This window comes from Gasterosteus aculeatus, chromosome 6 (assembly GCF_964276395.1).
Source record: "Gasterosteus aculeatus chromosome 6, fGasAcu3.hap1.1, whole genome shotgun sequence".
Lineage (NCBI taxonomy): Eukaryota > Metazoa > Chordata > Actinopteri > Perciformes > Gasterosteidae > Gasterosteus > Gasterosteus aculeatus.
Window position 1 is genome coordinate 19,196,364 of NC_135693.1, and position 25,784 is coordinate 19,222,147.

Here is a 25,784-nt window from a genome sequence, read left to right on the forward strand (position 1 = left end):
ATTTTGAAAAAAAGACAATAGGTCGTTCTTTTTAAATGTTTGTCGATAAATGTTAAAAAAGTCCAACTACGTTGTGTCAAAAAGGTTGAAGGAAAAAAAATTCAGAAATATTGGGTCAAAAATATTTTGAAAAGAAAGTCAAAAAGTGTTAGGTCGAAACATGGTTTGAAAATATTAGGTGAAAAATAGTTTTGGAAAAAATGGTCAGAAAATGTCATTGGCCGAAAAAATGTTTTGAAAAAAATACGCTATGTCGTGGAAAATAAAAAAATGTTTTGAAGAAAAGTCAAAATATGTTGTGTCAAAAAAGTTGAAGGGAAGAAAGTTAAGAAATATTGGCTCAAAAAAGATTTGAAAAGAAATTCGAAAAATATTGAAAAATGTTTTGAAAAAAAATAAAAGGTGAGTTCCTGCTTTAAGGAGTGTTTTTTGTATTAATGTGTTGTCCTTAAGGTTTCTTGTACTAAATTGCAACATTTTATCAGTCTTTCTAAATTTAAATCTGATGTCAATATAAATTTCATGTTGAATCCATAACACTGAACCATAGAGGAAGCACGATCTTTCACTTCCACTTCATTTGCATCCATGGACAAATTCATTAGACACCTATTAGGGGGGGCTGCAAAGTAACAACTCTACATGGACGCCACCAGAGGCTGGTGTTCCAAGTCAATCACAATCACTGCCGCCACGATGCTTTTTTTCCCCCTGTGCATTTAATCAGTTTTGCTGCGGCTCAAAATCAACCTCTCGTTCCATATTTATAGCCGGGCTGCGTGCTGAAAGGTCCCTTCCTGCCCCATCGTAATTATTCAGTCGCTATAAAACATCAGTAATGCTGTTTGTGGCTCAAGGTCGCAGCCAAGTGTCCCGGGAGTGGAGGCAGTGATGGATCACCGTTTTCCAGATGCTTGAACTCTGCAGGACAGCGACACATTTCAGCTAATCGGAAAAGGAGTCTTTGTTGACACCTCGGAGGGCTCGGAGGACAATTGGCCCAAGAGTTTTCCAGCGTGTGATGCTTTGATGTGGACGCCATCATCCTGTGGGACCGAGGGGACGTTTCCACTTTCTCTAATGAGCTGTTGCTTTTTGGTGGACCCATCTGCCCATACTCAGCACTAATGAATTTCCCTTGAGCTTCTCTCTATCAGCACACGTACAATCACTACATTGTTAACAAGTTGTCAGCACATCGTGGCTCATCCTGGATGCCTCAATATGTTCCTTAATTGTTGACTGGGTTCGTATAATATGAGCAGCCTGTGTGTGCTAACCTGTCTAACCTGTCTACTACAAAGTTGTGTTTCCTATTCGTTTACATATTGGTTCACATTGTTATATAAAAAATACTAATATTAAATGCACCAAAAGCAATTATTTAGGTTCTGCCCAAACACCGTGCTTGGGTTCGAACAAAGTATGTTTGTTGCGTTATTTCAGTCACGGACTTAATCAATAATGTTGATGATTAGTTTCGGGCTTCACGCGACACGAACAGCCGCCTCCTGGGTGAAGCTCCTCCTCCCAACGTGGAGACTTCAATCAGAAACGTGTTTTGGCATTCATGAGAAACAAATGTAATCTGTGGGAAAAGATGTCCGTGCGTCGACAGAAGAGGGTTATGTGCACATGCAAATCAAAATGCTACCAAATGTCAGGCAAAGTTGCAAGAACAGCTTTGATCCAACCTCCAGGGACTCTAATGGAGCCTGTAGGTTCCATCCAGAACCAAAGGACAGAAGAGACTCGGCGCTTTGTTCCAGACTTGAGGCTCGTTATTTCAGATGGTTAGATGCGTCTTTTCCTCGCCGTTGGCTACGCAGCGAACGACGACCCGCCCACTGAGTTCAAAAGGTATCTCAGGTCGATGTAGTGGGTTCGGTCGGTCTTCAGCTGATTCATTTGTTAAAGTCGATCATTAGCTGGAAGGAGGGCACCTTGGCTCACTCGGTAATACGGAAACATCGCCATGGAGGCCCACGCCTACGCTGCACTGCTGCCCCTGTTTGCTCCGTTAGCATCGTTAGCTGCGAGCCGTTCAGAGCTGCATCCGAGCTCCAACCATCCAACCATCCATCCAATTTGTCACGCAAAAAGAAAATCTGATTTTTTTTCTTTTTAAATGTTTGTCGATAAATGTTTTTAAAAAAAAGTCCAACTATGTTGTGTCAAAAAGGTTGAAGGAAATAAATTTCAGAAATATTGGGTCAAATATATTTTGAAATGAAAGTCAAAAAGTGTTAGGTCGAAACATGGTTTGAAAATATTAGGTGAAAAATATTTTTGGAAAAAAAGTCACAATTTTGAAAAAATGGTCAGAAAATGAGGAACGTTCATTCATTTTTTTCAAACTCCTCGACAGTACATGGCGCTCAGGAGCGCATCTGTGACCCCATTCGCTGCATAGACATCCTTCCTCAATACCTCAGGAGTCCTGAGACTCACGGCTACGCAATTATATATATGTGTGTATATTTATATATCATATATAAGGTTATTTTTTGGTTTTAGTTTATTTTATTTTATTTAATAATTTAATATTTTTTATCTTATTATATTGTATATAATGTGTATCTTTTAATTTTATTATCTTCCCTGTACATGCTGATGACACCAAAATTTCCCTCTTGAGGGATCAATAAAGTATCTATATATATATATATATATATAAATATATATACTGTATACATATATATATATATATATATATATATATATACTGTATACATATATATATATATATGCTGTATATGATATATATCAGACATGAAATAATTGGGCAAAATATCTCAATGGATCAGATCAGAGTTGTTATACAGTCGAATGTTTTTCTAAAGAAGATGAAGAGGAGCAGCTGAACTGGGTTACACTCACAGGTGTATATCTAATATTCACTCATATTGGATGGAAGAAACCAATGTTTAAACTCAAGGTGAACATTTGTATTAAATCACACTGTATAAGCTTCATAATGGTTTCATAAAGTAGGAGGATGGATACAGTAACAACAATTAAACAGTTTTAATGGATAGTAACACATTCCACACACACACACACCTACCGGTTATCTTGTTGCATCGAGGCCGATAGTCAGTGTGTCCTCGTACAGTTAAATGCACAAACATCACTATAAATGAAATTGAAAATGCACCTGAACCTCATCAGCGTCTCTACAACCTGACTAACCTCATAGTATTTTATGGATGTAATTTAGTGATATAATGAGCCTACATACCGTAAGATAGGTGACATCATTAATGATTAACATCATAGTATTTAATATCTATGATACAGTAATCAATCAACTTTGCCCACAAATGACTAACCAGCTTCTGATCTGCATCACCTCATTGTTGGTTGTTTTGGTCATGTGTCGTTGAAAGCAAAGTCAAAGGTTGAAGCACTTTATTTGTTGTACTTTTCTGTTTGATGGAACGTGTGTTGGAGGCTTTGAATGATGAAAAAATATTTCTCCCCAACTAATCTTGTGTCATTTATCATACATAAATCAACATAAATCATTAAGTGCTCTTAAGAATACAATTATTAAAAATATAGGTTAGGTTTCAGTTAAAAATCAGTTAAATACCATCCAAATGTCAATCAACCTACATTGGTCAAATCTCAAACACAGTACATTAATTAGGCTTTATTGTGGCACACAGACAGGAATTGAGGCACAACAATAGTTTTCTGGTTGCTCCAGAAGGACCTAACAAGTCATGATCGGATGAACATGAATCAGAAGAAGTTGAGGCATTGCACATGTTTAGCATAGCGCCCAGAAATCCACTAAAATGCAGGAAGAAACATCTACTCAAACCAAACTGTCCTGGGGAGGGACCTTCAGCTGTGTCTTTGCTTCACAGAATGTAACCAATGTTGTCCATCTCCAGTAGGCCATCAGTGGGGCCTCACAGACTGCAGGGCGCATCATGGCTACAACGCCAAATTAATTCCAATTCCCTGATATTGGAGTCACCAACATTTCGGTCACCCCCGAAAAAATCTCCCTCTAAGGTTTTTGAAAAGTTTAATCTCATTTATGATTCTCGAGTGTTTTTACTTGTCAGCCCACACGAATAATAAACCGTTCGTCCTCCATTTTTCCTGGAAAGCAGGAGAATCCCTGCTGAATGCACGCCGAGAAGAAAGCAACACAGTTTGCTGCTTCTTGCTGCTGGTTTTCATTTAGTTCGTTCGCAGATGATCCTTAAAAACACAAACACCCGGAAGGTGATACTTCAACAGACGCCTTCCCACTCAATTGGCCCGCCGCGCTGCGGCTTCACTTCTTTATTTTCCAACATCTCCAGGGTCTTCACGGAGCACAACTCACATCTCTCCGGGGCCTCCACACCACTGAGGCAGCTTGATGCGAAGATAAAAGGGCCGCGGATCAGAGGCGCTGAGCCCGGTTTTACTATCAGGGAACTGGTGAGTTTTAAAAACAAGAGTCAGAGGTGCTGAAAAGTCTGCTGCGTCAGAGGAGTTCTTACTTTTTCTTTGTGTTTGCGTGGTGACAAAGACTATATAGTGGCTGTGTGTGTGTATGCAAACAACTTAATTACCATCATTCTGTCTTTTTCTACCATATGGCCACATTTTATATTCAGCGATGACACAAAAATGCTCATCAAACAAAGCGCTCTGATTAAATATATCATGCATTCACTGAAACACACAGCGGAATCCTAATTAGTAGAATTAAATCCACTCTCGGCCGGAAAACGGCACCTGCAGCCGCGACGCGATCTGGATCCGATCATGTGATCGTCATCCAGAGACTAGTGGGGCTTCTTGTTAAAAAAAGACTGTCCCTCAATGGAGAGAGAAAAGAGCCAAAGCAGTTTGGATTTTTGTTTTCAGGAATGAGTTTTGAGAGAACGTTAGGACACACGAAGATACAGAAAGACAGGAAATAAACACATTTTTAAAGATTGCTGCTGCTTTTGGCTGAAAATAAAAATAAATAAAAAGCCTTTTTTTGTTTTTGCTCCCTCTGAGGAGGTGATGCCGTCTCTGTTTGTGTGTTGGTGTCAGCAGGATACGAAAGATTTTAATCAGATTTGTTTTGCACGTTCAGTATAGAACATCTTTCATGACGTAACATTTTTGATTCTGTTGATCACGTTCATTTTCATTAAATACTTCAATACTTCTACTAATCACCGTCATATCATACAGTAATATTAATACTGTATATACTTAGAAAGGCAGAAACAGAACATTTATTTAATTACCACAGCACTGTGCTACCAAGGGATGAATCGATCGTTCGATCGACGATCGTTTCCTTCATCATTTTCACTGTAAATGCAAACCTGGACTCTAGAAGCACTGCAGCACAAATGGGAAACAACAAAGAAAATAACAGGTTCAATATGCAAAAAACAACAAGAACCATCAATGACATCAAGAATGGAGTTTAATGAGTTTGTAACTGTGTTCTCGTATCAATAGAATCCATTCGACTCTCCTGCCGTGCTGCACGTGGAGGATTTATGAAGACGAGCAGAAAAGATGAACAGTTCACAAATGAATCACAACCAGCAGAAGAAACGTGATCCTGTGTTCCATATTTTCACCCAAAGTCCGTTAGACATCGACAGCTGGCGAGGACCTCGTCTCCTTTTTCCTGATGTCAGAAGAGAAGAGGCGGCTGTGATGATGAGGAGGGCAGAGACTCTTCGTCATTACGTTCTCTTTGGTTTCGGCCCGTCCAAAGTGTCCGTGCTCGCTGAAGCGATTCATCTCAGACTCAAGGTTCCATCACTTATTCAAGGGCAGGTGTTGATCTGATTATGGAGACACAGCCGACCTCAGCAGGACTCATAATGTGCTCATTCCAGAAACAGACTTCTCCCTCCTCGTTGGTGACGTCGCCACGGAGCAACCACATGGCGTTGGCCATGTGGACCTGGTAGGGTGGTCCTCACTCGGTATTCTCTCCTCTCTCGGGAGGACGAGGCCTTCGCTGTGCTCTCCTCTGGGGGGGGGGGGCGGCCCGTCATACGGTCCTGTGAAAAAGCACCCGTCCCCTTCCTGGTTTGGCAGAAAGGTCAGAGGTCACGATTCAACAACAAGAACGGGAAGTGGCGAACACGGCGTGGTCCAGAGAGGAGGCCACCTCACACCTTCAGACTAACACGAAGGCTGTCTCACAACATCTTGATCCTTCAGAGCGAAGAGGAGGAGATCCTCCTCGTGTTTCCAGCCTTCGCGTCGCAGCCCTTCAGACCCAAACGTGACATTTGCTTTGAGCAGCTCGGTTGTTGAGCAAATTGTTTTGTTGCAGCTGGTGCAGACTGTGATGTAATGTGATGTACTCGAGGTGTCCTCATAGGCCTCAGCGACGCCCTCTTACTCATCAGTGTAGAGCTATTTGGGGATTTCCTGCTACAAATCTTCCCGGAGTTTGTTCTTTGCTGACTGCTCGCTTTTCTTGATCTGCACCTTTACAGAGGGTCACGTGGACGTTGGGACGGGTTTCATGTGTTACGGACCTTATTTGGAAAGTAAAGGCGTCTCTTTCCCTTTGCCACAGAGGCTGGACTGACACAGAGCGTGTGTGTTTATTTCACCAACAATTACAGATTGAAACAGATTGAAAGGAGCATTTCATGATCTTTACTTTAATGGTTGTATCCCCGTGGTTGTTGTAGGTCGCTTTGGATAAAAGCGTCAGCTAAATGTACACATTTAATGTAATGTAATGTAATTGACTGAGTCAAGATCTAAAATCCTCGACGTTCAAACACTCACTGGGATGCAAACTGTATTTTAAGGAAGAAGAAGCAGCAGAGCCGGCGCGTCTGTGAGGCAGAAAAACATTATTGTATCTCAGGAAACCTCTCCGCTTGACCCGGGGAGCCGCGGTCCCACACGGGAGCAGGTGAAGAGTTTGGGGAGCAGCTCTCAGACACTAATTGCTTCCGCAGCCCGAGGCGGCGGAGCAGCAGACGGGACGTGATTGACAGGAGGAAAGGTCTGCAGGACGGGTTTGTGTGCGGGTTTATGAAACTAATCTCCTCCTGCGAGGCTTCAGTCTGAATCTCCTGTTAAACCCTCTGCACTGAGTAAGGTCTGTCCCGTCTGTGTGTTCCAAAATTCAATTCATTTATCAAACAGTATTTAGCGCTGGACTTTTGTTTGCTTCTTGTTCCTTTTAGTGCATGACCTAAATCCCCTGTGCATCCTCCCAGTCGCCTGCATAGCGAGCATGCGGGCGTGTCCTTTAACCCCCCTCACAGGCCCTCTTCCCCCCGCCAGCATTGTTAGCCGTCGCCATGTCGAGAGTCGCGTGGAGGCTTCCCCTCATCCACCGACTGGATCCACCCTTTCTGCACAGCTATACTCTATTAGTGATTAGTGTCCCGATCATGCTCACTTACTACAACGACAGACTGTCTAGTCTCCGAGTCCTAACAAGCACATGAACGCAGAGCGCTGCTGACATCTTGTGGCCTCTCACTTCCAGGTTGTAAACGTCCCATCTGATTGGTTCCCTGTGAAAGAGCTGCTGCTTTTAGTCTCTTGTGGTTTTTAACGCTCTCTCAACCTTCAGAGGGAAGCGATGACATAGATCATTAACCACAAAGGGAGGTTTTTCCAATGATACCATCATGAACACAAGATAACACACACCGCACTTATAAAACACAACGGGAAACCACTGTACACACACACTGTGTTCATTACGTGCGGTTAAAGCAGCTACGAGCATCTACTATACGATCTTCTACTTAAATGCACAATGATAAAGTACAGGGATTCAATACGTGTGCAAACATAAAGTTCTAATTATTGTCTAATTATTGTAGTCAGAAAATATAACGTAACATGAATGTGACATAAAATAGTAACGATGATCGTATTTCAGTATTAAACCAGTTTGCACACATAGTCTGGCTCACTCTGTGGAGTGTTTTTCGCTGCTCGAAGTGGGAGAACTGGCAGCCAGCGAAGGTCATGAGGCTTTGAACTATATTTGAATTCAGACAAATAGCAATAAAAATAAGGGCCAAAAAGTCCTCCTCCTTTGAGTGACTCATGGTCGTCATGGATACGGCCGCCAGACCTGCTGGGTATCACTTTAAGAGCGGCGGTATTCGGGGAGCGGCGCTGACAGGTTTCCCTCAATCATAATCTGCAATGCGGCTGTGAGAGTTCAAAGGTCATGTGTGGCGAGGCCCTCGATGCATCCAATGCTCTACGCTAACATTCTACCTGCAGCGTTTCAAGCAGCAGTCTAAAGGGGATGGAACGCAAACACCAATGGTCTTGTGAATGTGGGCCTGAGCTTCAAACAATGACTCTCTAGCAGGACGTTTGGACGTCTAAGGAGCACAGTGTGTCCTTTGTAGAGTCCGCGTCGGATTCACGCAACAGAGGCCCCTCCAACACTTCATGCCTGACCGGGAGTATTAAAGCAGATCTGGGAACATTTTGTCCAGAGGAAGGATTCCCGTGAAGAGATGTGTTTGACCCGGTGGGAGAGGAGCCTTCAGTACACGACAGGTGGCGCCCGCTGTGACAGAGGAGGTCCTGTTAGATAAGAGACCAGTCTGTGCTCCCCCTGAGGTACGTTCCCTCTGTCCAAGGCGCTCGAATGGAAAGGGATCTGTGGGGGAAGGTTAACCTCGGTCCTGACAGGCTGCTCATTTCGGGGAAATCTGCTGTGATGAAGACGTCATTATCTTATCTTGACTTGTTTTGTGCACCTGGAATGTGGGCTTCCCCCGCCGGCTCTGTTCACCTCAACAACCGGACTGACAGCGTGGGAGGGATCTGCTCGTCTTCCTGTGTGTGTGTGTGTGTGTGTGTGTGTGTGTGTGTGTGTGTGTGTGTGGGCACATGTCCAACGGGACCTTGTGACTAGTGATTCCCCTTCTAGAGGGAGGAGATGTGGGAGGAACATCATTGGGCGGAGGGCCAGGTGAGGGAGGTGCACACCCCAGCAACATACCAACTATCGGCCCATTCAATACACACACAAAAATAGAGGTACGAGAGAACAACAGTTTTGTACTTACGGGTACACTTTTGAAGAATGTTCCCTCAATAATACAGTATTGGTCTTTAAGAGGTCATAAGTGTACCTTTTGACTAACAGAAAAGGTACAAAGTGACTTAAAGTGTCCCTGAGCAAGACACCTGACCCCTAACTGCTCCCCGGGCAAAAATGTAAAAAGCCAAGTGTTAAAAATGCAATGTAAGTCGCTTTGGATAAAAGCGTCTGCTAGATGACCTGTAAAGTAATGTGATGTACTCAAGGTGTCCTCATAGGCCTCGGCGACTCCCTCTTACAGTGTGCAGCTATTTGGGGATTTCCTGCTACGGCAAATGAAGCTTAGGCGAAAATTCAGTCAGGAAGACTGGACAGGCTGTGCCGTTCCCTGGTGGCCTCCTCTCTCCCTGGGGGCGCACGGCCAGCTGATTGGGGGCGGGGTCGGGTAGTATCAGACGTGGGTGTCGTTACCGTAAACCAATCGCATTGGGGCAGGCAAACGTTAAAAACTGTTCTCCTCTCTTGTGCTGTCAGTTGTCATTTCAGCACGCTCCCAAGGTGACCCGCCGCCACCCCTGACACCTCCAAGCTACAGCAGAACCTGGCATAGCTGGAGAGTTATGCAACTTGGGCTCTACCACCACCACCACCACCAGTGTCTGGACTCCCAAGGGGGGGATATGCCTCGTCTCGGCTCGAGATCCCGGCCCCGGGTCTTTCCTGCGGCAGGATGGAGTCCAAGCCCCAAACAACTTGCAATATCATATTATACCTGTTATAATAAAGCATTATTCAAATTTCAACAAGTCTCTCCGGATTGAAATGGCTTCGGTTAAAAAGCATAATAGGAAACCAGTGTGCACTAACTTATGGCAGACGTATTCATGTGTGGTTAAAGCCGCGCAGCTGGGAATGCTTCACACTGTTTGAAACACAACTCCAACAAGTTATGAAATAAGATATATTAATTAGTCCAAAAAATCAGCAAGCGGCGGTGCTCACACATTTCTCAGCGAAGCGGAAGACGTTGATACAACTATCGTTTCTCTCAGAGCAAAAATAGCCACCAAGCATCCAGCATATGATCCGTTAATCCTTTTCCTTTGACGTTTTGAACAAAACGATGAAATGAATCCGCTGTTTCTGCAGTGCACTACGGCCACCCGCCATCTTGCATGACTCGCACAAGTCCTTGAATGACGGCAGGGGGGTTAGGGGCTCGAACTTTACAGGCAGATGTCATTCATTCTCAATCGTCATTTGCGGGTTTCGTCGTATCCAATGGGAGCAGGAAAAGGAGTCGAAAGGGGCAGATCGGCCAACCACGGGCGGAGTTGCTGCTCCCGTTTCTGGGCCGTGAGGCCTTCACTGAAGCCTGTCGGGAGTTGGGAGAGTCGGCTGTCGAGTGTCACGCCGAGGTTCCTGCCAGTAAAAGTGTGCGTTAACAGAGTTGCCGTCTTCGAACAAGGGACGATTGTGCCCAGGCGCTTGGATCTGTGAGTCACCTCCGTTTGTTTTGTGTATCTGCACACTGTCTCTTAGCAACGAGGTCCCGGCCAGAAACGAAGAATCAAAAAAGTCAGCTTGCTTAAATTCAGAAATCAAAAAGTATTTAATAATTAAACAACGGTATAAGAAATAGAATTGCAACGTGAAATACAAAGCGAACAGTAAAATATTTCGCGAAATAGAGAATCCTCTGAGCAGGTCTAAAGCGACTTTTCAAAGCGGCTGCAGGAGAGTTCTAACAGTTCCTTCCACGCTTTGGTCCCAAACTTTTGAGGTGTGTCTTCTTGGGTGCATTTGAATGTCATTGGCTTCTTCTTCAGAGTGTCCCCTCCTGGACTGTCCCCTTCACGTCGAGGTCCCTCACATTCCAACGCATTCGATGTAGATACAGTTGGCTTCATGCCTCAATGAGTGAATGTAACAAAGCATGCATAGTTTGTCTTCATCTTATAACTAGTACACCTTCATTACAACACATCATTAATGATCACAGTTCATCACACTTCATCATAAGATCTAAGACAGTTCATGTGGTCCTATTCTCAAGAGATTTGCCTCAGTCGGCTGCCTTACATGAAGTTGTTCATTTACTACCTGACAGGAGAAAAAACTCCTTTGGGGATAAAATTGGGAGAAATCCATAAAGGACGGCAATTAGCATCCGTCCCCAGGTTTTAACATCACATTGTGACAGAATGTTAATGTGTGCAGTTTATATGATTAACATGACTCTACATGTTCATCTAACATGTTAATGTAATAACTAATATCTAACATCACAAACTACAATTCTAACACTAAACATTATTACACGTACCATAAATTCCACCACTGAGGGTGAACTTCTGGCTTAAATCCCTAACACAACGAGCTGCAGCAGGTCGGACTTTCTGCTTTGGTTTTTGAGTCGTAATTTAACTGTTTGCTTGTGTTTTAAACCCAAGCTCAGTCCGTCCATCGTATCACAGCCATGGCAGGTGAGTCTTTGACTCAATAAAGGAACCCCACTAGCATCGTACCTTCGGTTGTTAAATAATTAAGTTAGTGAGGACTTTTTTGTTTAACCTTTTGTTTTCTTAGATAGAGAAGGATAATCTTCCTTTTGAGGGTCTTTTGGTTGTATTCTGTTTTTGAGTTCCACAGCACCTATTGGCCCAATTCTCTCTTTGTAAGCTCTGTTCAGTTCTGCCCAATTCAAAATAAATATCCTTTACAAATACCGATGACATCTGGTTTTATGTTCATGGCCGGACGTAACACTAGTAACTAAAATGGTTCTCTTACTTTTGCACGTCACATTTTCAGCTTTTGTGAGAGCAGCCCTGTGCACATATTTAAGCAATAAAGGCACAAGAGGCTGTGCGTCATGGTCAATGTAACGGCTTCCACGGCCTCGAGAACTATGCGTCCGTGCACCAATTCGTAACAGGCAACTAGCGGCTGTGCAAGTGTCGTCTGGTAAACGTCACAATATACAGTATGTGATTTCTTTGAGATAGACACAGCAGTGGAGGTACTCAGGGAGAGGCGCCGACAGGTTTCCCTCGATCACAATCTGCACCGCAGCGGTAAAAGGTCATCAACGTGTGGCGAGGCCCTCAATGCATCCAATACTCTCTATTCAATACTCTGGATGTAGACTGAGCAAATATGCGCTCTACGTTTAGAGCCAGTTGACATTCTCGCTGCAGCGTTTCAAGCAGCAGTCTAAAGGGGATGAAGCGCAAACACCAATGGCCTTGTGAATGTGGACCTGAGCTTCAAACAATGACCCTCCAGCTTCCTGTCTAGCACGACGTTTGGACGTCTGATGTTGAATGGCTTGGAATGTGGGATTCCCCGCCGGTTTACGAGGAACGTCAGTGACCTGAAGTCTCCTCTGTTCACTGTGTGTTTGAACCCGAGCTCGGTCCATCCGTCACATCAAAGTCACAGCAGGTGTAAAACTCTTTCACTTAACAAAGGAAACAGTCACCTCAAGTTACTGTTTGTAATCTGTCACCGTGTTCATGTTGCAAGCCGTGAAAATGACGTCACCTGATCACACTTCCTGCCCCCTGTCAGAGGAGCGGTGACGCAACACGCTCACACGACACGTGTGTTACGTAATGGAGGGGAGCATGTACAGTGAGTCAGCACATGGAGGTTGTTGTTCTCTGGAGTTTTTACTGTTCTTTGGTTTCCTGTTTTCCTTTTTTTACTCGGCCAAAATCCAACGGACATCGTTGATTAATTAAGTTGTAGTGAATTGATTAAAAGGGAGTGAATGAACTTGTAAGGTGTCCTGATTCTGTGGAAACATGAGCAGGTGTCAGGTTACAGTGCTAAGACCCGCCCCCCCTCACCTGCCAGTTCAAAGTGGCTGCAACCATCCCAGTACACACCTCATGCAGCGCGACAACAAACGAACACAACTCTCCTTCTCAGACAGAACGTTTTATTTAAAGAAAAAAAAAAACAATGAAGGAGTGTTTTTAGTGAATGCTACAAGATTAGAATAAAAAGATTTCATAAGACACACAGTGTTGGCAGGTGGAGACATCGTTTAAGAATAAAAGAGACAGTGACTTGATAAACCTTAGCTTATTTGAGGAAATTGCACTTTCTTGTTCTCCTGAGTTTGTACCCTATGGTTGAATGCACTTATTGTACGTCGCTTTGGATAAAAGCGTCCGCTAAATGACATGTAATGTAATGTAATAAACCCTCCTATTCATATTAATATCATAATTATATATTATATATATATAAATATAAAAATTATGAAAGATCTAACATTATACATAAAGTATGAATATATAAATGTATGTATTATTATATTTTAATGTTTAGATCCTATCACTTGGCAGGATAATATTATTTTAACTAGATATGTATTTATTTCAGTTGTTGTCCTGGTGCTCCATTACCAGTCAAATAGCTTCCACAGCTCAGTTTTACTTTAATACCAATGTGAGTGAGGAAACCCTGACACCACCCCCCCCCCCCTTGGTGAACACCTCCCCCAACAAGTCGGCTCAGGAGGCCAGTTAGTAGCTTTTGGTTCTCAATGTGCTTCCACAGCTCAGTTTTACTTTAATACCAATGTGAGTGAGGAATGTTCCTTTGGGAATAAAACCCTGACCACAAAGGAACAACCAAAGGCCCATATTTGGACCCCAATAAGTTCTTAAATGGAAAAATAGGGCAAAGTTAGTCATATAGAAATATATATTAAGCTAAAATTCATGTGCAGAGTAAATGGAGATAAAGTGTTTAAAAGTAAAGTGGAATATTTCTGGTAGCATTGGCATGTTCACACAATGGGAAGAACTTCCTCGGTGCTGTCAGTGTGGGGGGAGCCGCGGCCGCTCTTTCTCCTGCAGAACACCAGCAACAGGAGAGAAGTTTCCTATTCAGTGTCTTAAAAGTTACGCGGTCATGTGGAGAAACACCGCCACTCAGTTGAAGACGACAGATGAAGAGAAGGGAATGTTATTAAAAACATATACGCACTTTAAATACTTCATTCAACATATTCGTTTTCTCTCATCGGTTAAGTACGAAGCAAGGAACATAACGGAATCGGATTTAACGAGTTGTTACCTGTCAGCTTTGAGTGCGTAGCACACCAGAACCAGAACCAGAACCAGGACCAGAAAGGCAGCAGGAATGAGACCATAAGCCCTTCTGTGAGACTCTGCCAATAGAACAGAAAGTTCAACCCTCCGGATCCCAATCTGACATCTCTTTTAATTCACTTCTTAATGTGGAGCCGCGGTTTCACTGCTTTGACTTTATAATTTGGGTTCTTAAGTTGTTTCTATTGTTCTGTTTAATCACAGTTTAAATGTGACAAAAGTGTGTTTTGTTAGTTAGCTTTGTGCATCAAATCGAGTTGTAGACTAAACAATTCTTATTAAAATTATTAACAGGCAGCATTTGGACTTACTTAAAAAGTCAGAGAGTTATCCTCAAATACTTGAGACTTCTTTATAAAGAGAATACTGAAGTCCAGTTAAGAGTTTCCTAAGTACTCGTTACAGTAAGGAGAGTAAGTGTGAATTGTTACTTTCTGCTTGAATGGAAATGGAAAGTTTAGCTCCTCCTTTCTGTGGATCCTCGGAGTTTACGCTGCAGTTGACTGAAAAAACAGAACAAAAGAAATGAAAACCTTTACTTGAGGATGCAGAAGATGAAGCAGTCTGCTGCTGATATTAAAGGTCCCATCGTATGCCCATTTTTCCACAAGTTGATATGGTTCCTTGGGGTCTCAATGAAATGTTTGTAACATATTTTGGTCAAAATACCACAAGAATCATTTCAAACAGAACCCTTTATACCCTGTCAAAAACACCTCCCCACAGAAAACCTGTTTTGAGTGCCTGTTCCTTTAAATGCTAATGAGAAAAGTGGAATTTTCATAATATGGCCCCTTTAATACTCACAGGTGCAGGTAGCGACTTGGTTCACCTAAGCAGAAAGAATAGATTTGATCATCAATAATGTGCAGATTAAAAGGAGAATCTTTGTGAGAGTGGTTCACAGTGTAGTACCCCATCGGTGCAGGTTCTGCTGTAGAACATCTGGGGGAAGCACTGGTAGGTGTCAAGGCTCCGGTTGCTGCTCCTCGCCACCTGCTCACTATGCCCGCTGGTAATGGCCATCACGTGGTTCTAAGGTCGACATACAAGCGCAGAGACTCATTGATCGCCCCGGTAGGTAAAGATGGGAGCTCCTGGTCTATCAACCATATAAACAAAGAACAACAATATAAGTGTGGAAGCTTCCACTTACCGTCTGGTTCAACCAGCTGAAGTCACAGTCTTCTCCAGTGAACTGTGGGACACTGTAATGGGTTCTGTCTGCGTCCCGGGTGACGGTGCACTGAAGGTCTGTAGCACTGACAAGCTGCAAGAAGACTGAGAGAGGACAAAAAGAAAAGGACGTGAGGACGGCTCCTCGGTAGCTCCCAGGAACTTAGCTAAAGTCTCAACGTTGGCCATCAGCATGTGAATCTAACGGGGTGGTCTGAGCTGGTCCATCACCAGCAATCACTGACTGAGATTTATACCACACCCGACTCATCTTCTTTGATCTCCTCCGTCAGGGCAACGTCCTTTAGCTCTAACTGTCAATCACCCAGACGCATCAAGGGGGTTTTCAAGTAGGCCACTGAGGCGTTGGTTGATTTGGGCGAGCAGCGCGCCACGTATTGATCGAGTCGGTCCGGTTATTAACCGCCGGGCCACTTCTTCCCACTGCCCCCCCCCCTAATATAATAATAAAAAAGTCATTGCAGGTTCTGAAGCCTCGCGCATTTCAACTACAGCGCCACATCTATGGCCTTATATTTGTGCCACAATCCTGAGCGCGTAATTGTAAGTTTTGAGCACAGAGAACTATGTTGTAGCAAAGAAAAACATCCCGTGGGCGCAGTTTACTGAGGTGCCGTCTCCACAAACTGGTTTTCTGCGCGCAGGCAGCGGTTGCTGCGTTGGCTGTTGGTCTCCAATCACAACGCCAGTAGAACTACCTACAGCATCGCGGAAGCTCAGCGAGTTGTTGAAGTTTGCAGCATTTGTGCTAAATGCCAATGGCCTGGATTAAAACACGTGCTGTTCTCATCATTTGCTTCGGTCATGTCTGATGGTGGCTAGCCGGACTTCTAATATCACTAAGCGTTGTGATTTCATCAGAATCATAAGCATTAGCGGAGTGCCAATGAACACACACACACACACACACACACACACACACACACACACAAACGCACACGGAGTCAGCGGCTTTCTCTGCTCCGGACTTGCGTGTCTGAATGAAAACACGCACACTACTCACGCGCTAAGGAGAGGATCCGCCACAGGAGCTTCATGCTGGAGCTCGATCGATGCCTCACAACACGACCGTGGGCGTCCGATCGAGTTGCCACCGTCTGTGCCTGAAGCATCGCGGGTTGCTGCCGGTGAGATGGCGTAGGAGGAGGGGGAGGAGCGAGGAGGGTGCTGATGCAACTTGGCTGAACTGCGCACTTTTAATATCCTATTAATAACCTTTGCTTTATTATTCCATCACACCCCCCATATAAAGCTAAATCGTGTGTACAACAGAAATACCCCCAAAAGCACATCTGCTTCTTCTATCAGACCCTGTGGCTGCAACCTGGACCCGCCAATCACTTCCTCAAGGAGACACACTGATTGGTTGTTTAACATCACCCCACCACCACGCCATGGTGTGATCTCTACAAGGAAAGGAGGAAATGAAAAGTCACCACAACTTCTTTATTCAGAGAACAAAAGAGCACAGAAAAAGGGGAATGTGCACCCCGTCACTTTTTCCATGATAAACTACCAACTCGTGATGTCCTGGGACATCAGCTTCTGGTGGTCCACTCGGTTATCATTGACATCAAACTGAACTGGAACTTTGACATCTGGGGGGGGGGGGGGGGGGGGGGTCAAAAATCCCTGTGGTCCTGTGTTTAGAACCACATGTTGCTCCCTGATGGTTAAATACCAATGTCACCCTGTGAGATGGAGGGTCACTATTGGGTCAACAGACACAGCTCAGATGAAGCCCCCGGTTCAATGCACACTTTCTCTCTCACTCTGAAGTAGTTGCAGTCTATCTTTTGGAGGGGGGGTCAGAGGTCAGTGCAGCACCACTTCCTTTCCTTCACCATCTCAATGGAGAGCTCTATCTGCTTCTTCCCCGGCCTGGGGGATCGGGTGTCGGGGGACAAGTCCGGGTCCAAGTCTGGCTGACATCGGGCCCCCGGGGCCCCTCCGAATTGCCGGCTTGCGTTCTTGGCCACCGGCTTGGTTCCGTACACCGAGCTGGGCATGGGCCGGGCCCGGAAGGCCCGCCGCTCCTCCTGCGGCCCCAGCCTCTCCAGCTCCGCCAGGATCTTGGCCTCCCGCTTCCTCCTCTCCCTCTCCAAGAAGTGGAAAGGCGCCCTGTCGCCGCCCCGCTCGCCGCTCCGAACGAAGCGGAAGCGGCGGCGGCGGCTCATCATCTCGTAGAGGGGCAGGTGTATGTGCGCCGGTGCCGGCGACGCCCGGAAGGTCTTCTGGCACTCCTGGAGCTCCTCCAGCTCGCGCCTCAGCAGCGCGTTCTCCAGCTCCACCTGCGAGCGGGTCCGCACCTTGCGCCGCTTCCTCTCCTCCTCCCTCAGCATCATCTGGAAGGGTTTGGGCACGGTGGCCTTGAGGTCGGAGCCGACCCTGGACCCGGTTTGGCGGGACGATCTCCCCCGCGGTTTCGCACTGGCGGCGTTGTTGGGTTGTAACCGGTACTGGTTCCGGGTGGGCGTGTCCTCAGGGCTCAGCAGGAAGTCTCTGGGAGGAGTTTAGAGCAGAGCCCAATGTGACAAACGATCTGGATCGACGTCCCCGAGACTTAAGAACAGCTCCACCAACCTGGTAAAGGCCCGGTCCTGGACAGGGGTCCTCGGTGGAGTGTCCTGCCCGTGCTCCCCCAGGCTCTCTGCCCCCCCCAATTCTGACTGGTCGGACCCGCTGGACGAGTCGTGGAGGTCCAGCTCCTCCTGCGAGTAGATCCTCTGGAGTTTACTGGCTGGGCTGCTGCTGCTGCTGGGGGCAGAGGTCACACATCACGACCTTCACATCCACCCTTCAAGTAAAATACACACTCTCACGGGCTTTACATTTGTACTTCTACTACAATATCATAGCTGAAGCGCACAAAAGTGACTCACATGTAGTTATTCTTTCCTTGCATTTTGCCACACAATGAATCTTGTTCTATACAACAGTGTCCCCCTATGCCATTAGGAAGAATTACAGTCTTTGCTTAAATCTGACTTCTACTTAAAGGAAATTGATTAATCAGAGTAACTCCGTTGTTGCCATAGTAACAAAGTGTTTACAAACTTGATATAACATGAGATTAGTTTTAGACTAAGTTCATGGGCTTATTTGTTATCCCCCAAAAAGCCCACAGCGAGCTCATTATTGTGCCAGCGAATTAGAGGAGCGTCACATTGTGACTGACAGGGAGAAACCACTGAATACTACGACGTCTCTAGGTAAGTCTGATGAATCCCACCTGACGGACAGACGGTCCTCTCTGCTCTGCCCTCCTCCCCCCCCTTCCTCGCCCTCCTCCCCCTCCTCCTCCTCAGCAGGCCTCTCCTCGCCCTGACCAATGTACATCCTCTCCAGCTCGGCCATGTTCCTCAGGTGGCTGCTCCTCAGTCCCTCCAGCCGGCGGTAGTACTCCCGGTTGGAGAAGTGGACGTGCGGCTCTCTCTGCAGGCCGTAGATCTCCAGCGACAGAGACCTGCGAACGCTGCGGCCTCCTTTCACCTCCTCGCCGGCCTCCTCGCCCACGCCGTTCTCCTGAGGGGTGTTCAGCCATCAGTAAAGGGACTCGCTGCTGCTTCATCGTGGTTTCATCGTCCCAAAGTGCCTCATATGGTTTCCGTGGAACATTTTGGATCTGCTTCCACCTTTTGAATTCTGTTCCATACTTTTAACTATATTTATGCCTTTATTTTCAAGGAATGCACCAAACACCAAAACCAAAAGTCTTGTTTGTAAAAACCTACTCGGCAAAAAACTGGGGTTTGTAAACAGTATGAAAGTGTTAATGAAATTAAATTATTTTCAAATAAACCGTTAAATAGTTCACTAAAATGTCTACTTTTTCATCTGACAGTGGAAATAAATACAAAAAGTAAAAAGCATGCACTAAATAGAGTTCATGCAACAGCTGAGGTTGCAGTCGAAAGCCAAAGAGCTCAAAGGAACTCAGCGTGGGAATCCTCGTCTTCATGCAATCAACATCGTACGATGTCAAACATGAAAGGGGTCCAAACAGTAAATATGAATACGTCACATCTGTCACAAGAAGTGCACCTTAAACCACTATAACAGCTTTGTACGTCTGCAAATAAACACGATGCTTACCTCCTCTGGAGGAGAGTCCTGTTCTCCTTCCCCCCCGTACGGAGACATGGAGTCCTTGTTGCGCACGGAGGTCCAGCGCTGCATCTTACTCTGCATAAAGAAGCATCCTCCGTCTCCTCGGTCTGAACAAGGAGTTAAGAGGAGGCTAACGGAGATTAGCCCCCCACACACAGACACACAGTCTGAGAGCTTTATCCTCTTACTATGGGGAGCAGTCGTGCTCTTATAAGACTCCTCCAGATGGTCCAGATGGACCGCTAGCTTTTAACTTGAAGACCTCACCCAAAGGCAGGTAGACGCTCCCAAGCTGATTTACAGATTAACTTTCTTAAATGCAGGACGAGGGACGATGCGACGCCTCCTGCTCCTGTTGCACTTTGTAAAAGAGAAGAAGGAGGTTATGCAGGAGCGAAGGTGGAGAAGTGAAAAGACAACAGGAGGGTAAAGTGTCTGAGATGATGAGCATGTGGGACAGTCAGGGTGAGACAGTTGGGGTGAGACAGTTGGGGTGGGACAGTCTGGGTGGGACAGTCGGGGTGGGACAGTCGGGGTGAGACAGTCGGGGTGAGACAGTCGGGGTGGGGCAGTCGGGGTGAGGCAGTCGGGGGGGACAGTCGGGGTGGGACAGTCGGGGTGAGACACTCGGGGTGAGACACTCGGGTCAGGACAACAGGTTTTAAATCAACACATCAAAGGATTTATTCATATTGGTTAGATGTGATGCACGTGCAACACCTCTACGCTCAAATGCAATAAATATTACAATCAATACAGACTATTTCCCGTTATATTCAAGTACCACAAACACATCAAGGAGGAGGAGCATGAGACACAGACCACAACCAACTGTGTTAATTGGTTTACTCATGTTTGTCATCACTCTCATTACGAGTCTCCTCCCGTCTGTCTCCTGTCTCCTCCCATATGTCTGACTCCCCCTATCTGTCTCCTGTCCCCCCCATCTGTCTTGTGTCTCCCCCTATATGTCCCCTGTCTCCTCCCGTCTGTCTCCTGTCTCCTCCCATCTGTCTGTCTCCCCCTATCTGTCGCCTGTCTCCTACCGTCTGTGTCTTCCCATCTGTCTCGTGTCTCCCCCTATCTGCCCCCTGTCTCCTCCCGTCTGTCTCCTGTCCCCTCCCATATGTCTGTCTCCCTCTATCTGTCGCCTGTCTCCTACCATCTGTGTCCGCCCATCTGTCTCCTGTCCCCCCATCTGTCTTGTGTCTCCCCCTATCTGTCCCCTGTCTCCTACCGTCTCTGTCCTCCCACCTGTCTCCCCCCCATCTGTCTCCTGTCTCCCCTATCTGTCCCCTGTCTCCTCCCTTCTGTCTCCTGTCTCCTCCCATCTGTCTGTCTCCCCCTATATGTCCCCTGTCTCCTACCGTCTGTGTCCTCCCATCTGTCTCCTGTCTCCCCCTATCTGTCCCCCGTCTCCTCCAGTCTGTCTCCTGTCTCCTCCCATATGTCTGTCTCCCCCTATCTGTCGCCTGTCTCCTACCGTCTGTGTCCTCCCACCTGTCTCCTATCTCCCCCCATCTGTCTCGTGTCTCCCCCTATCTGTCGCCTGTCTCCTCCCGTCTGTCTCCTGTCTCCTCCCATCTGTCTCGTGTCTCCCCCTATTTGTCTTCTGTCTCCTACCGTCTGTGTCCTCCCACCTGTCTCCTATCTCCCCCCATCTGTCTCCTGTCTCCCCCTATCTGTCCCCTGTCTCCTCCCGTCTGTCTCGTGTCTCCCCCTATCTGTCCCCTGTCTCCTCCCGTCTGTCTCCTGTCTCCTCCCATCTGTCTTGTGTCTCCCCCTATCTGTCGTCTGTCTCCTACCGTCTGTGTCCTCCCATCTGTCTCCTGTCTCCCCCCATCTGTCTCGTGTCTCCCCCTATCTGTCCCCTGTCTCCTCCCGTCTGTCTCCTGTCTCCTCCCATATGTCTGTCTCCCCCTATCTGTCCCCTGTCTCCTACCGTCTGGCTCCTGTCTTCCACATCAAGAAATATCTGAAATGGAGCCCCTCATTTAACGTTGTGGGTCACGATGATGTAATGATGTGAAAGGAGATTGTTGCCCTCATAACTTAATATGAGCTCATTAGTTCAATAAGAGCTTGAGGTCACATCTGTTGACGCTGGAGCGCAGTTGTGAGAGTTGCGCTACAGATGTGCTGACTCATCGCAGAATCCCTGCATACCGCTTCCGTCCACACGGCGGCGCTGCTGCACTTTTAGCTTGTGATCACATTCCTGCAAAGTCCACGAAACACAAAATATATCTTTATCCTATTGAATATTTTCAACGGCGGCGTGGTGGTCAACGGCGGCGTGGTGGTCAACGCCGGCGCCTCACAGCAAGAAGGTCCTGGTTCCACTTCCTTTCTGTGCATGTTCTCCCCGTGTCTGCGTGGGTTCTCTCCGGGTTCTCCGGCTTCCTCCCACAGTCCAGAGACATGCTCCGGGGATCAGGTTGATTGGGGACTCTTTATTGCATTACCTACTGTTAATATTTCAATGATTGTTTTTTATTAACTCTGTTTTATTGGTCTTTATTGGCAAGTGGAGTGAGGAGGCCTTTCAGCTTAATTCTCAGAATACTTTCCTCTCAAAGTTCACGGAGCTTTTACGCCTCTTCCTCCGTCGTGCACGCGGGCCTTTGAGTGTGTTCTACTTGTAGGACGGAGGATTTCCCAGCATGCACCTGTGACACAGAGTCACAGGTGGGTTTAGGAATATAGTCAGTCGCTCAAATCTCTTTGCAGCGACCATCAGCCTGTTGCTGCAGCTTTAATAATAAATATAGATGTTCTCCATGTCTCGGGGACGTCCCGGGGACATGTGAATGTGTTTGTCCAGTTGACCACTGGGCGGCTCGGGCCCGCTGGAGAGGGGGGGGGGGGGCGGCGGGTGAATGGTGGCAGTGTTCGGCCGAGTAAACAGTCACCACAAGCCCGACCTCCGCGGCACAAAGCCTCCGTTCTGCTCTGTGCGGCATCGAACCGTCCGGAGGGTGAAGTGCTCCGTGGATCCCTCGCGTGTCTTCCTCGGCGGCCCTTCAGAGCAAAGACCTGCTGGAGGTCAGGAACAAGGTCACAACCACCGAAACATCACACGTCTACGGAAGCAGGGCTGATGCCCACCGGCTTACTTTGCTTTTTCTACATAACACGTTGCAGCTTTTGCCACCAGCACATTTGTTCTTACACGGTGTGCTTTGAAAGATGCTGAATCCGGTTTACTTGATTAAATATGGTAACATTTTTGCATTTCTTGACTCGTAACTTCAGTTCATCGGACTTCCCAAACAAAACAATGTCGTAATAATAGCAGAAGTCCCTTTAAAGAAGCATCGTGTTCATGAACGTCTGATCTGAACATGATCATCTGCTACAGATGATTCTTTTTTCAAATGTGATAATAAGAAAAGGTGCGACACAGATGAGATGTCCCCCCCCCCCCACACACACATTACTGCGTCTTCCTTTGATCAATCTCTTTGTGAAATTCTTTTTGGGGGTTTTAACTGAAAGGACCTTTTTGTTGTCAGGAGCCACGTCGCTGCTACAGAGAGAAACACGACCGGAAGAGGCCTCGGCTCAGGAGGAAACCCCCCCCCGCCGCCTCGCCTCGCTTCACAGAAACACGCAGAGGTGCAGCCCCCCCCCCCCCCATTGATAAGGTAGACCTGCGCTCTGCGTCTTGTCTGCTTCCCTCCCACACCAAAGGCAGGGGGGGGGCAGTCTACTCTGCTCTCTGCGGCCCTCGGACACACTTCTGTCGGAGGGGGGGGGGGGGGGGGGGGGGGGTATGTACCTTCTGATGTTCTGACCGATTCGGTTCCCGAAGGCAAGAAGGCCCCTGGGGGTTTCACGCCGATGGAAACATGGCTGAGAAGCTGCATCGTTTGAGGACAACAAAAAGGTGTTTACCTGCTTCCTCGCCGCTTTTACGGCTCCCACCCCGGTTTCCCAGAATGCATCTGGGCCGAGAACAACTCGGTGGGAATGTTGGTGGCCGGTTGCACGCGAGAGAGAGAGAGAGAGAGCAATGACAGTGGCGAAAAGGCAGGGCGCTGCAGTGCATGCTGGTCTATCGGGGACCCTCTCCATCTTCTCACCTTTCGTCCTTCACGTCTCTTCTCACTCGCCGGGCTCACGCTGCCTGCACAGGGTTGACTGACTTAATGTCTCTGTGACATCGACGCGGCGAACACACACCTGCTCCTCGGGCGCTAAAGTGACGTCGCTTCGTTCACAGGTCGATGCTGCTCTTCCTTCTTCAGAGCCACACGGAGTCGACGTGTCCTCACACGACCACCAGCGTCTCTGAGCCAAACCGAAACCTCAGATCAGAAGCATTCGGCCAAAAAGGAAAGCAGACTGCAGATGCTTTTTAAACTTTAGTGCTCGCAGTTAAATGAAGACACATCTGAGGCGACACCCTAAAAAAGTGCCCCGTTTTAGTGTTATAGAGTGTTAAAAAACAAACACACATTTTATTCATAGATAACATCACAGAGCAGCACCTCTTACGGTCTCGCAGCGTGAGACTCCCTCCGTCCCTCAGACCCTCACCGAGGACGAGGACGACTCCTTTCATGGTCAAAGGGATCTCTCGCTCCTCGAGAGGAAAGAACTATAATTAAAACTACAACATGATCAGGAGAGGATTATTGCGAGGCTGATGGTTCGTTAATGAACAAAGAGACGCACCCTCATTGTGGGGCAGCGGCTCCTGCTTTCCTCCACCACACATTTCAACGGAAGCAAATCAAATACAGTTTCAGATGCGTTTTTAAATCTCTGCTTGGCCCAGAGACAGAAGCACAAAGGTCCTTCCCCGTGTTCGGCCTTTGCGCAGGCGAAAGGGGAAGATTCCTGCTGCCTTATATGGCGTCATCTTTCGCTCCATGGCAGCCGACCGGGTGCATCCTCTCCGTCTGGGCTTTTTCTCCCCTCCATATTTCTGCAGGAATGCTCGAGGAGCTTTTGTTTACACGAACTTGGGCCGTCGTCCGTCCTCGAGGCTCGGCTTGACCCAATCCCGTTGCCGGGGACAAGGTTAGGTCCCACGCACGGACCTCAAGTGTCCCGAAAGCACCCACGGCTGCAGCCCGATTGTGCCGTTATTCAGTGGAACGACCTCCTGCGCGGTCGCGGCCTCTGGCGCTCAATGGCTTCTCAGGAACAACACGGCTGTTCTGTGGGCTCTGATTCTGTCTGCTCAGCCACACCCACCCGCGCGTAGAGGGACTCTCTGGGTTTACTGCAGAGGAAATGGCCCATTAGAGGCGGTGGTTTGATGTGAAATGTTTGAGGAGTGTGTGTGTGTGTGTGTGTGTGTGTGCGTGGCTCTCAACAGAAGGACCTTGATGTCGTTCCAGCGGCGTTTGTTTGTGTCGAGGTGGAGCCGCTCCTCTCTCATCTCCAGCTCGGTTCGACTTTAAATGGACCCTAATTTACTGAATGAACATCACGCTTTACCTGAAACTAGAGATTGAGACCATAAACGCATGTTTACAATGTTTACTGAGGGAGTAAATCATAGTTTCAAACAGTAAACAATGGCAACAATGAATCCACATAAATCTCAACATTAATATTGTAATTAACGAAGATTTTTATATCCTATTTTTTGTCGAGATGCATGTTAATGAAGATTAACAGTAACATCTTTGTTACTGCAGCAATCAAATACAACAAACAACCTCTTCCTCTTCCTCTTCGACTGCGTCTGCAGAGACACTGAGACCCACAAACACTGACTTCCTGTCGGGGGAATTGTGGATGTGAGTGAAGCGCGGTCGCTTGTTGCCTCTCTTGCTGTGATGAGTCACCTTTCAATCACACCTGCGTGTGAGAGCTGCTGCCTTTGTGTCCACGGCCGCTTTCTGGGGAAACGCCTGCGTTTCGCGTGACATTTGGGTCGCTAAGTAAGAGGAATTTGTTAAATAATTACCAGGGTATTTGCTTTGCTCCAATGAATGTCAAGAATATTAATATTAAGACAAAGCAAATGAAGCTCCTTAAAGGGGCAGTGCAGCTTTGTTAAATCGCCTGAAACCACTTGGTTTCTTTGTTGCTTCACGGGCTTCAAAGAGACAACGTTTCTTTTTCCTTCAGGAGAACCTGCTGATCTTGTTCTCCAGCCTCACGTGGAATAATTTAAGTTGGTAAAACATATTCCCACATGTTGTGTTGTATGAGTGACAAAGAAACAGCAGACAATTTGATGACTAATATTGTCATCAAATTGCCCTCCCCGACTGGTCCTTCTGGTTCTCTCACTGGGAATCCAGAGCTACGCACACAGCAGCAGTTGGACTCTTCATGACGATGTTGTGAAACGGCGCTTCGGAGCGAAC

At 46.8% G+C, this 25,784-nt stretch overlaps 2 protein-coding genes and 1 long non-coding RNA gene across 5 annotated transcripts; all 3 read right to left on the reverse strand.

The window, feature by feature from the left end:
* Positions 1 to 13,669: 13,669 nt before the first annotated feature.
* LOC144409412 (uncharacterized) lies at positions 13,670 to 16,504 on the reverse strand. Its single transcript, XM_078103902.1, has 7 exons — positions 16,346 to 16,504; positions 15,302 to 15,426; positions 15,061 to 15,180; positions 14,953 to 14,977; positions 14,577 to 14,648; positions 14,111 to 14,204; positions 13,670 to 13,884 (listed from the first exon to the last, which is right to left on the reverse strand). The coding sequence occupies exons 1-7, from the start codon at positions 16,452 to 16,454 to the stop codon at positions 13,821 to 13,823; spliced, it is 609 nt and encodes a 202-aa protein (XP_077960028.1). The 5' UTR covers positions 16,455 to 16,504; the 3' UTR covers positions 13,670 to 13,820.
* Positions 16,505 to 16,771: 267 nt separating this feature from the next.
* Positions 16,772 to 19,700, reverse strand: LOC120820186 (protein FAM161A). 3 transcript variants are annotated; one of them, XM_078104243.1, is made up of 4 exons: positions 19,438 to 19,700; positions 18,575 to 18,867; positions 17,926 to 18,099; positions 16,772 to 17,844 (listed from the first exon to the last, which is right to left on the reverse strand). In XM_078104243.1, exons 1-4 carry the CDS (start codon positions 19,531 to 19,533, stop codon positions 17,151 to 17,153), a joined length of 1,257 nt encoding a protein of 418 aa, XP_077960369.1. In that variant the 5' UTR covers positions 19,534 to 19,700; the 3' UTR covers positions 16,772 to 17,150. The 3 variants fall into 3 exon arrangements, with proteins under 3 accessions (XP_077960369.1, XP_077960368.1, XP_077960367.1); XM_078104242.1 differs by having other exon boundaries at positions 17,926 to 18,093; positions 19,438 to 19,680; XM_078104241.1 differs by having other exon boundaries at positions 17,926 to 18,096; positions 19,438 to 19,680.
* Positions 19,701 to 21,964: 2,264 nt separating this feature from the next.
* On the reverse strand, positions 21,965 to 24,087 carry LOC120821134 (uncharacterized). The gene is made up of 3 exons (XR_005712498.2): positions 23,946 to 24,087; positions 23,350 to 23,745; positions 21,965 to 22,491 (listed from the first exon to the last, which is right to left on the reverse strand). It is a non-coding gene; the product is annotated as an uncharacterized LOC120821134 (long non-coding RNA).
* Between the last annotated feature and the right edge of the window lie 1,697 nt (positions 24,088 to 25,784).

Bases quoted from the DNA above. Each gene is read 5' to 3' on its own strand.
- LOC144409412 (XM_078103902.1), bottom strand. From the start codon at position 16,454: ATGCTTCAGGCACAGACGGTGGCAACTCGATCGGACGCCCACGGTCGT. The intron at 15,427-16,345 runs GTGAGTAGTGTG...GTCCTCTCTCAG, and splicing joins GCGGATCCTCTCCTTAGCGC to TCTTCTTGCAGCTTGTCAGT. The intron at 14,205-14,576 runs GTAACAATTCAC...TTCTATTGGCAG, and splicing joins CATTTCCATTCAAGCAGAAA to AGTCTCACAGAAGGGCTTAT.
- LOC120820186 (XM_078104243.1), bottom strand. From the start codon at position 19,533: ATGCAGAGTAAGATGCAGCGCTGGACCTCCGTGCGCAACAAGGACTCC. The intron at 18,868-19,437 runs GTAAGCATCGTG...AACACCCCTCAG, and splicing joins AGGACTCTCCTCCAGAGGAG to GAGAACGGCGTGGGCGAGGA. The intron at 17,845-17,925 runs GTTGGTGGAGCT...AACTCCTCCCAG, and splicing joins CAGGACCGGGCCTTTACCAG to AGACTTCCTGCTGAGCCCTG.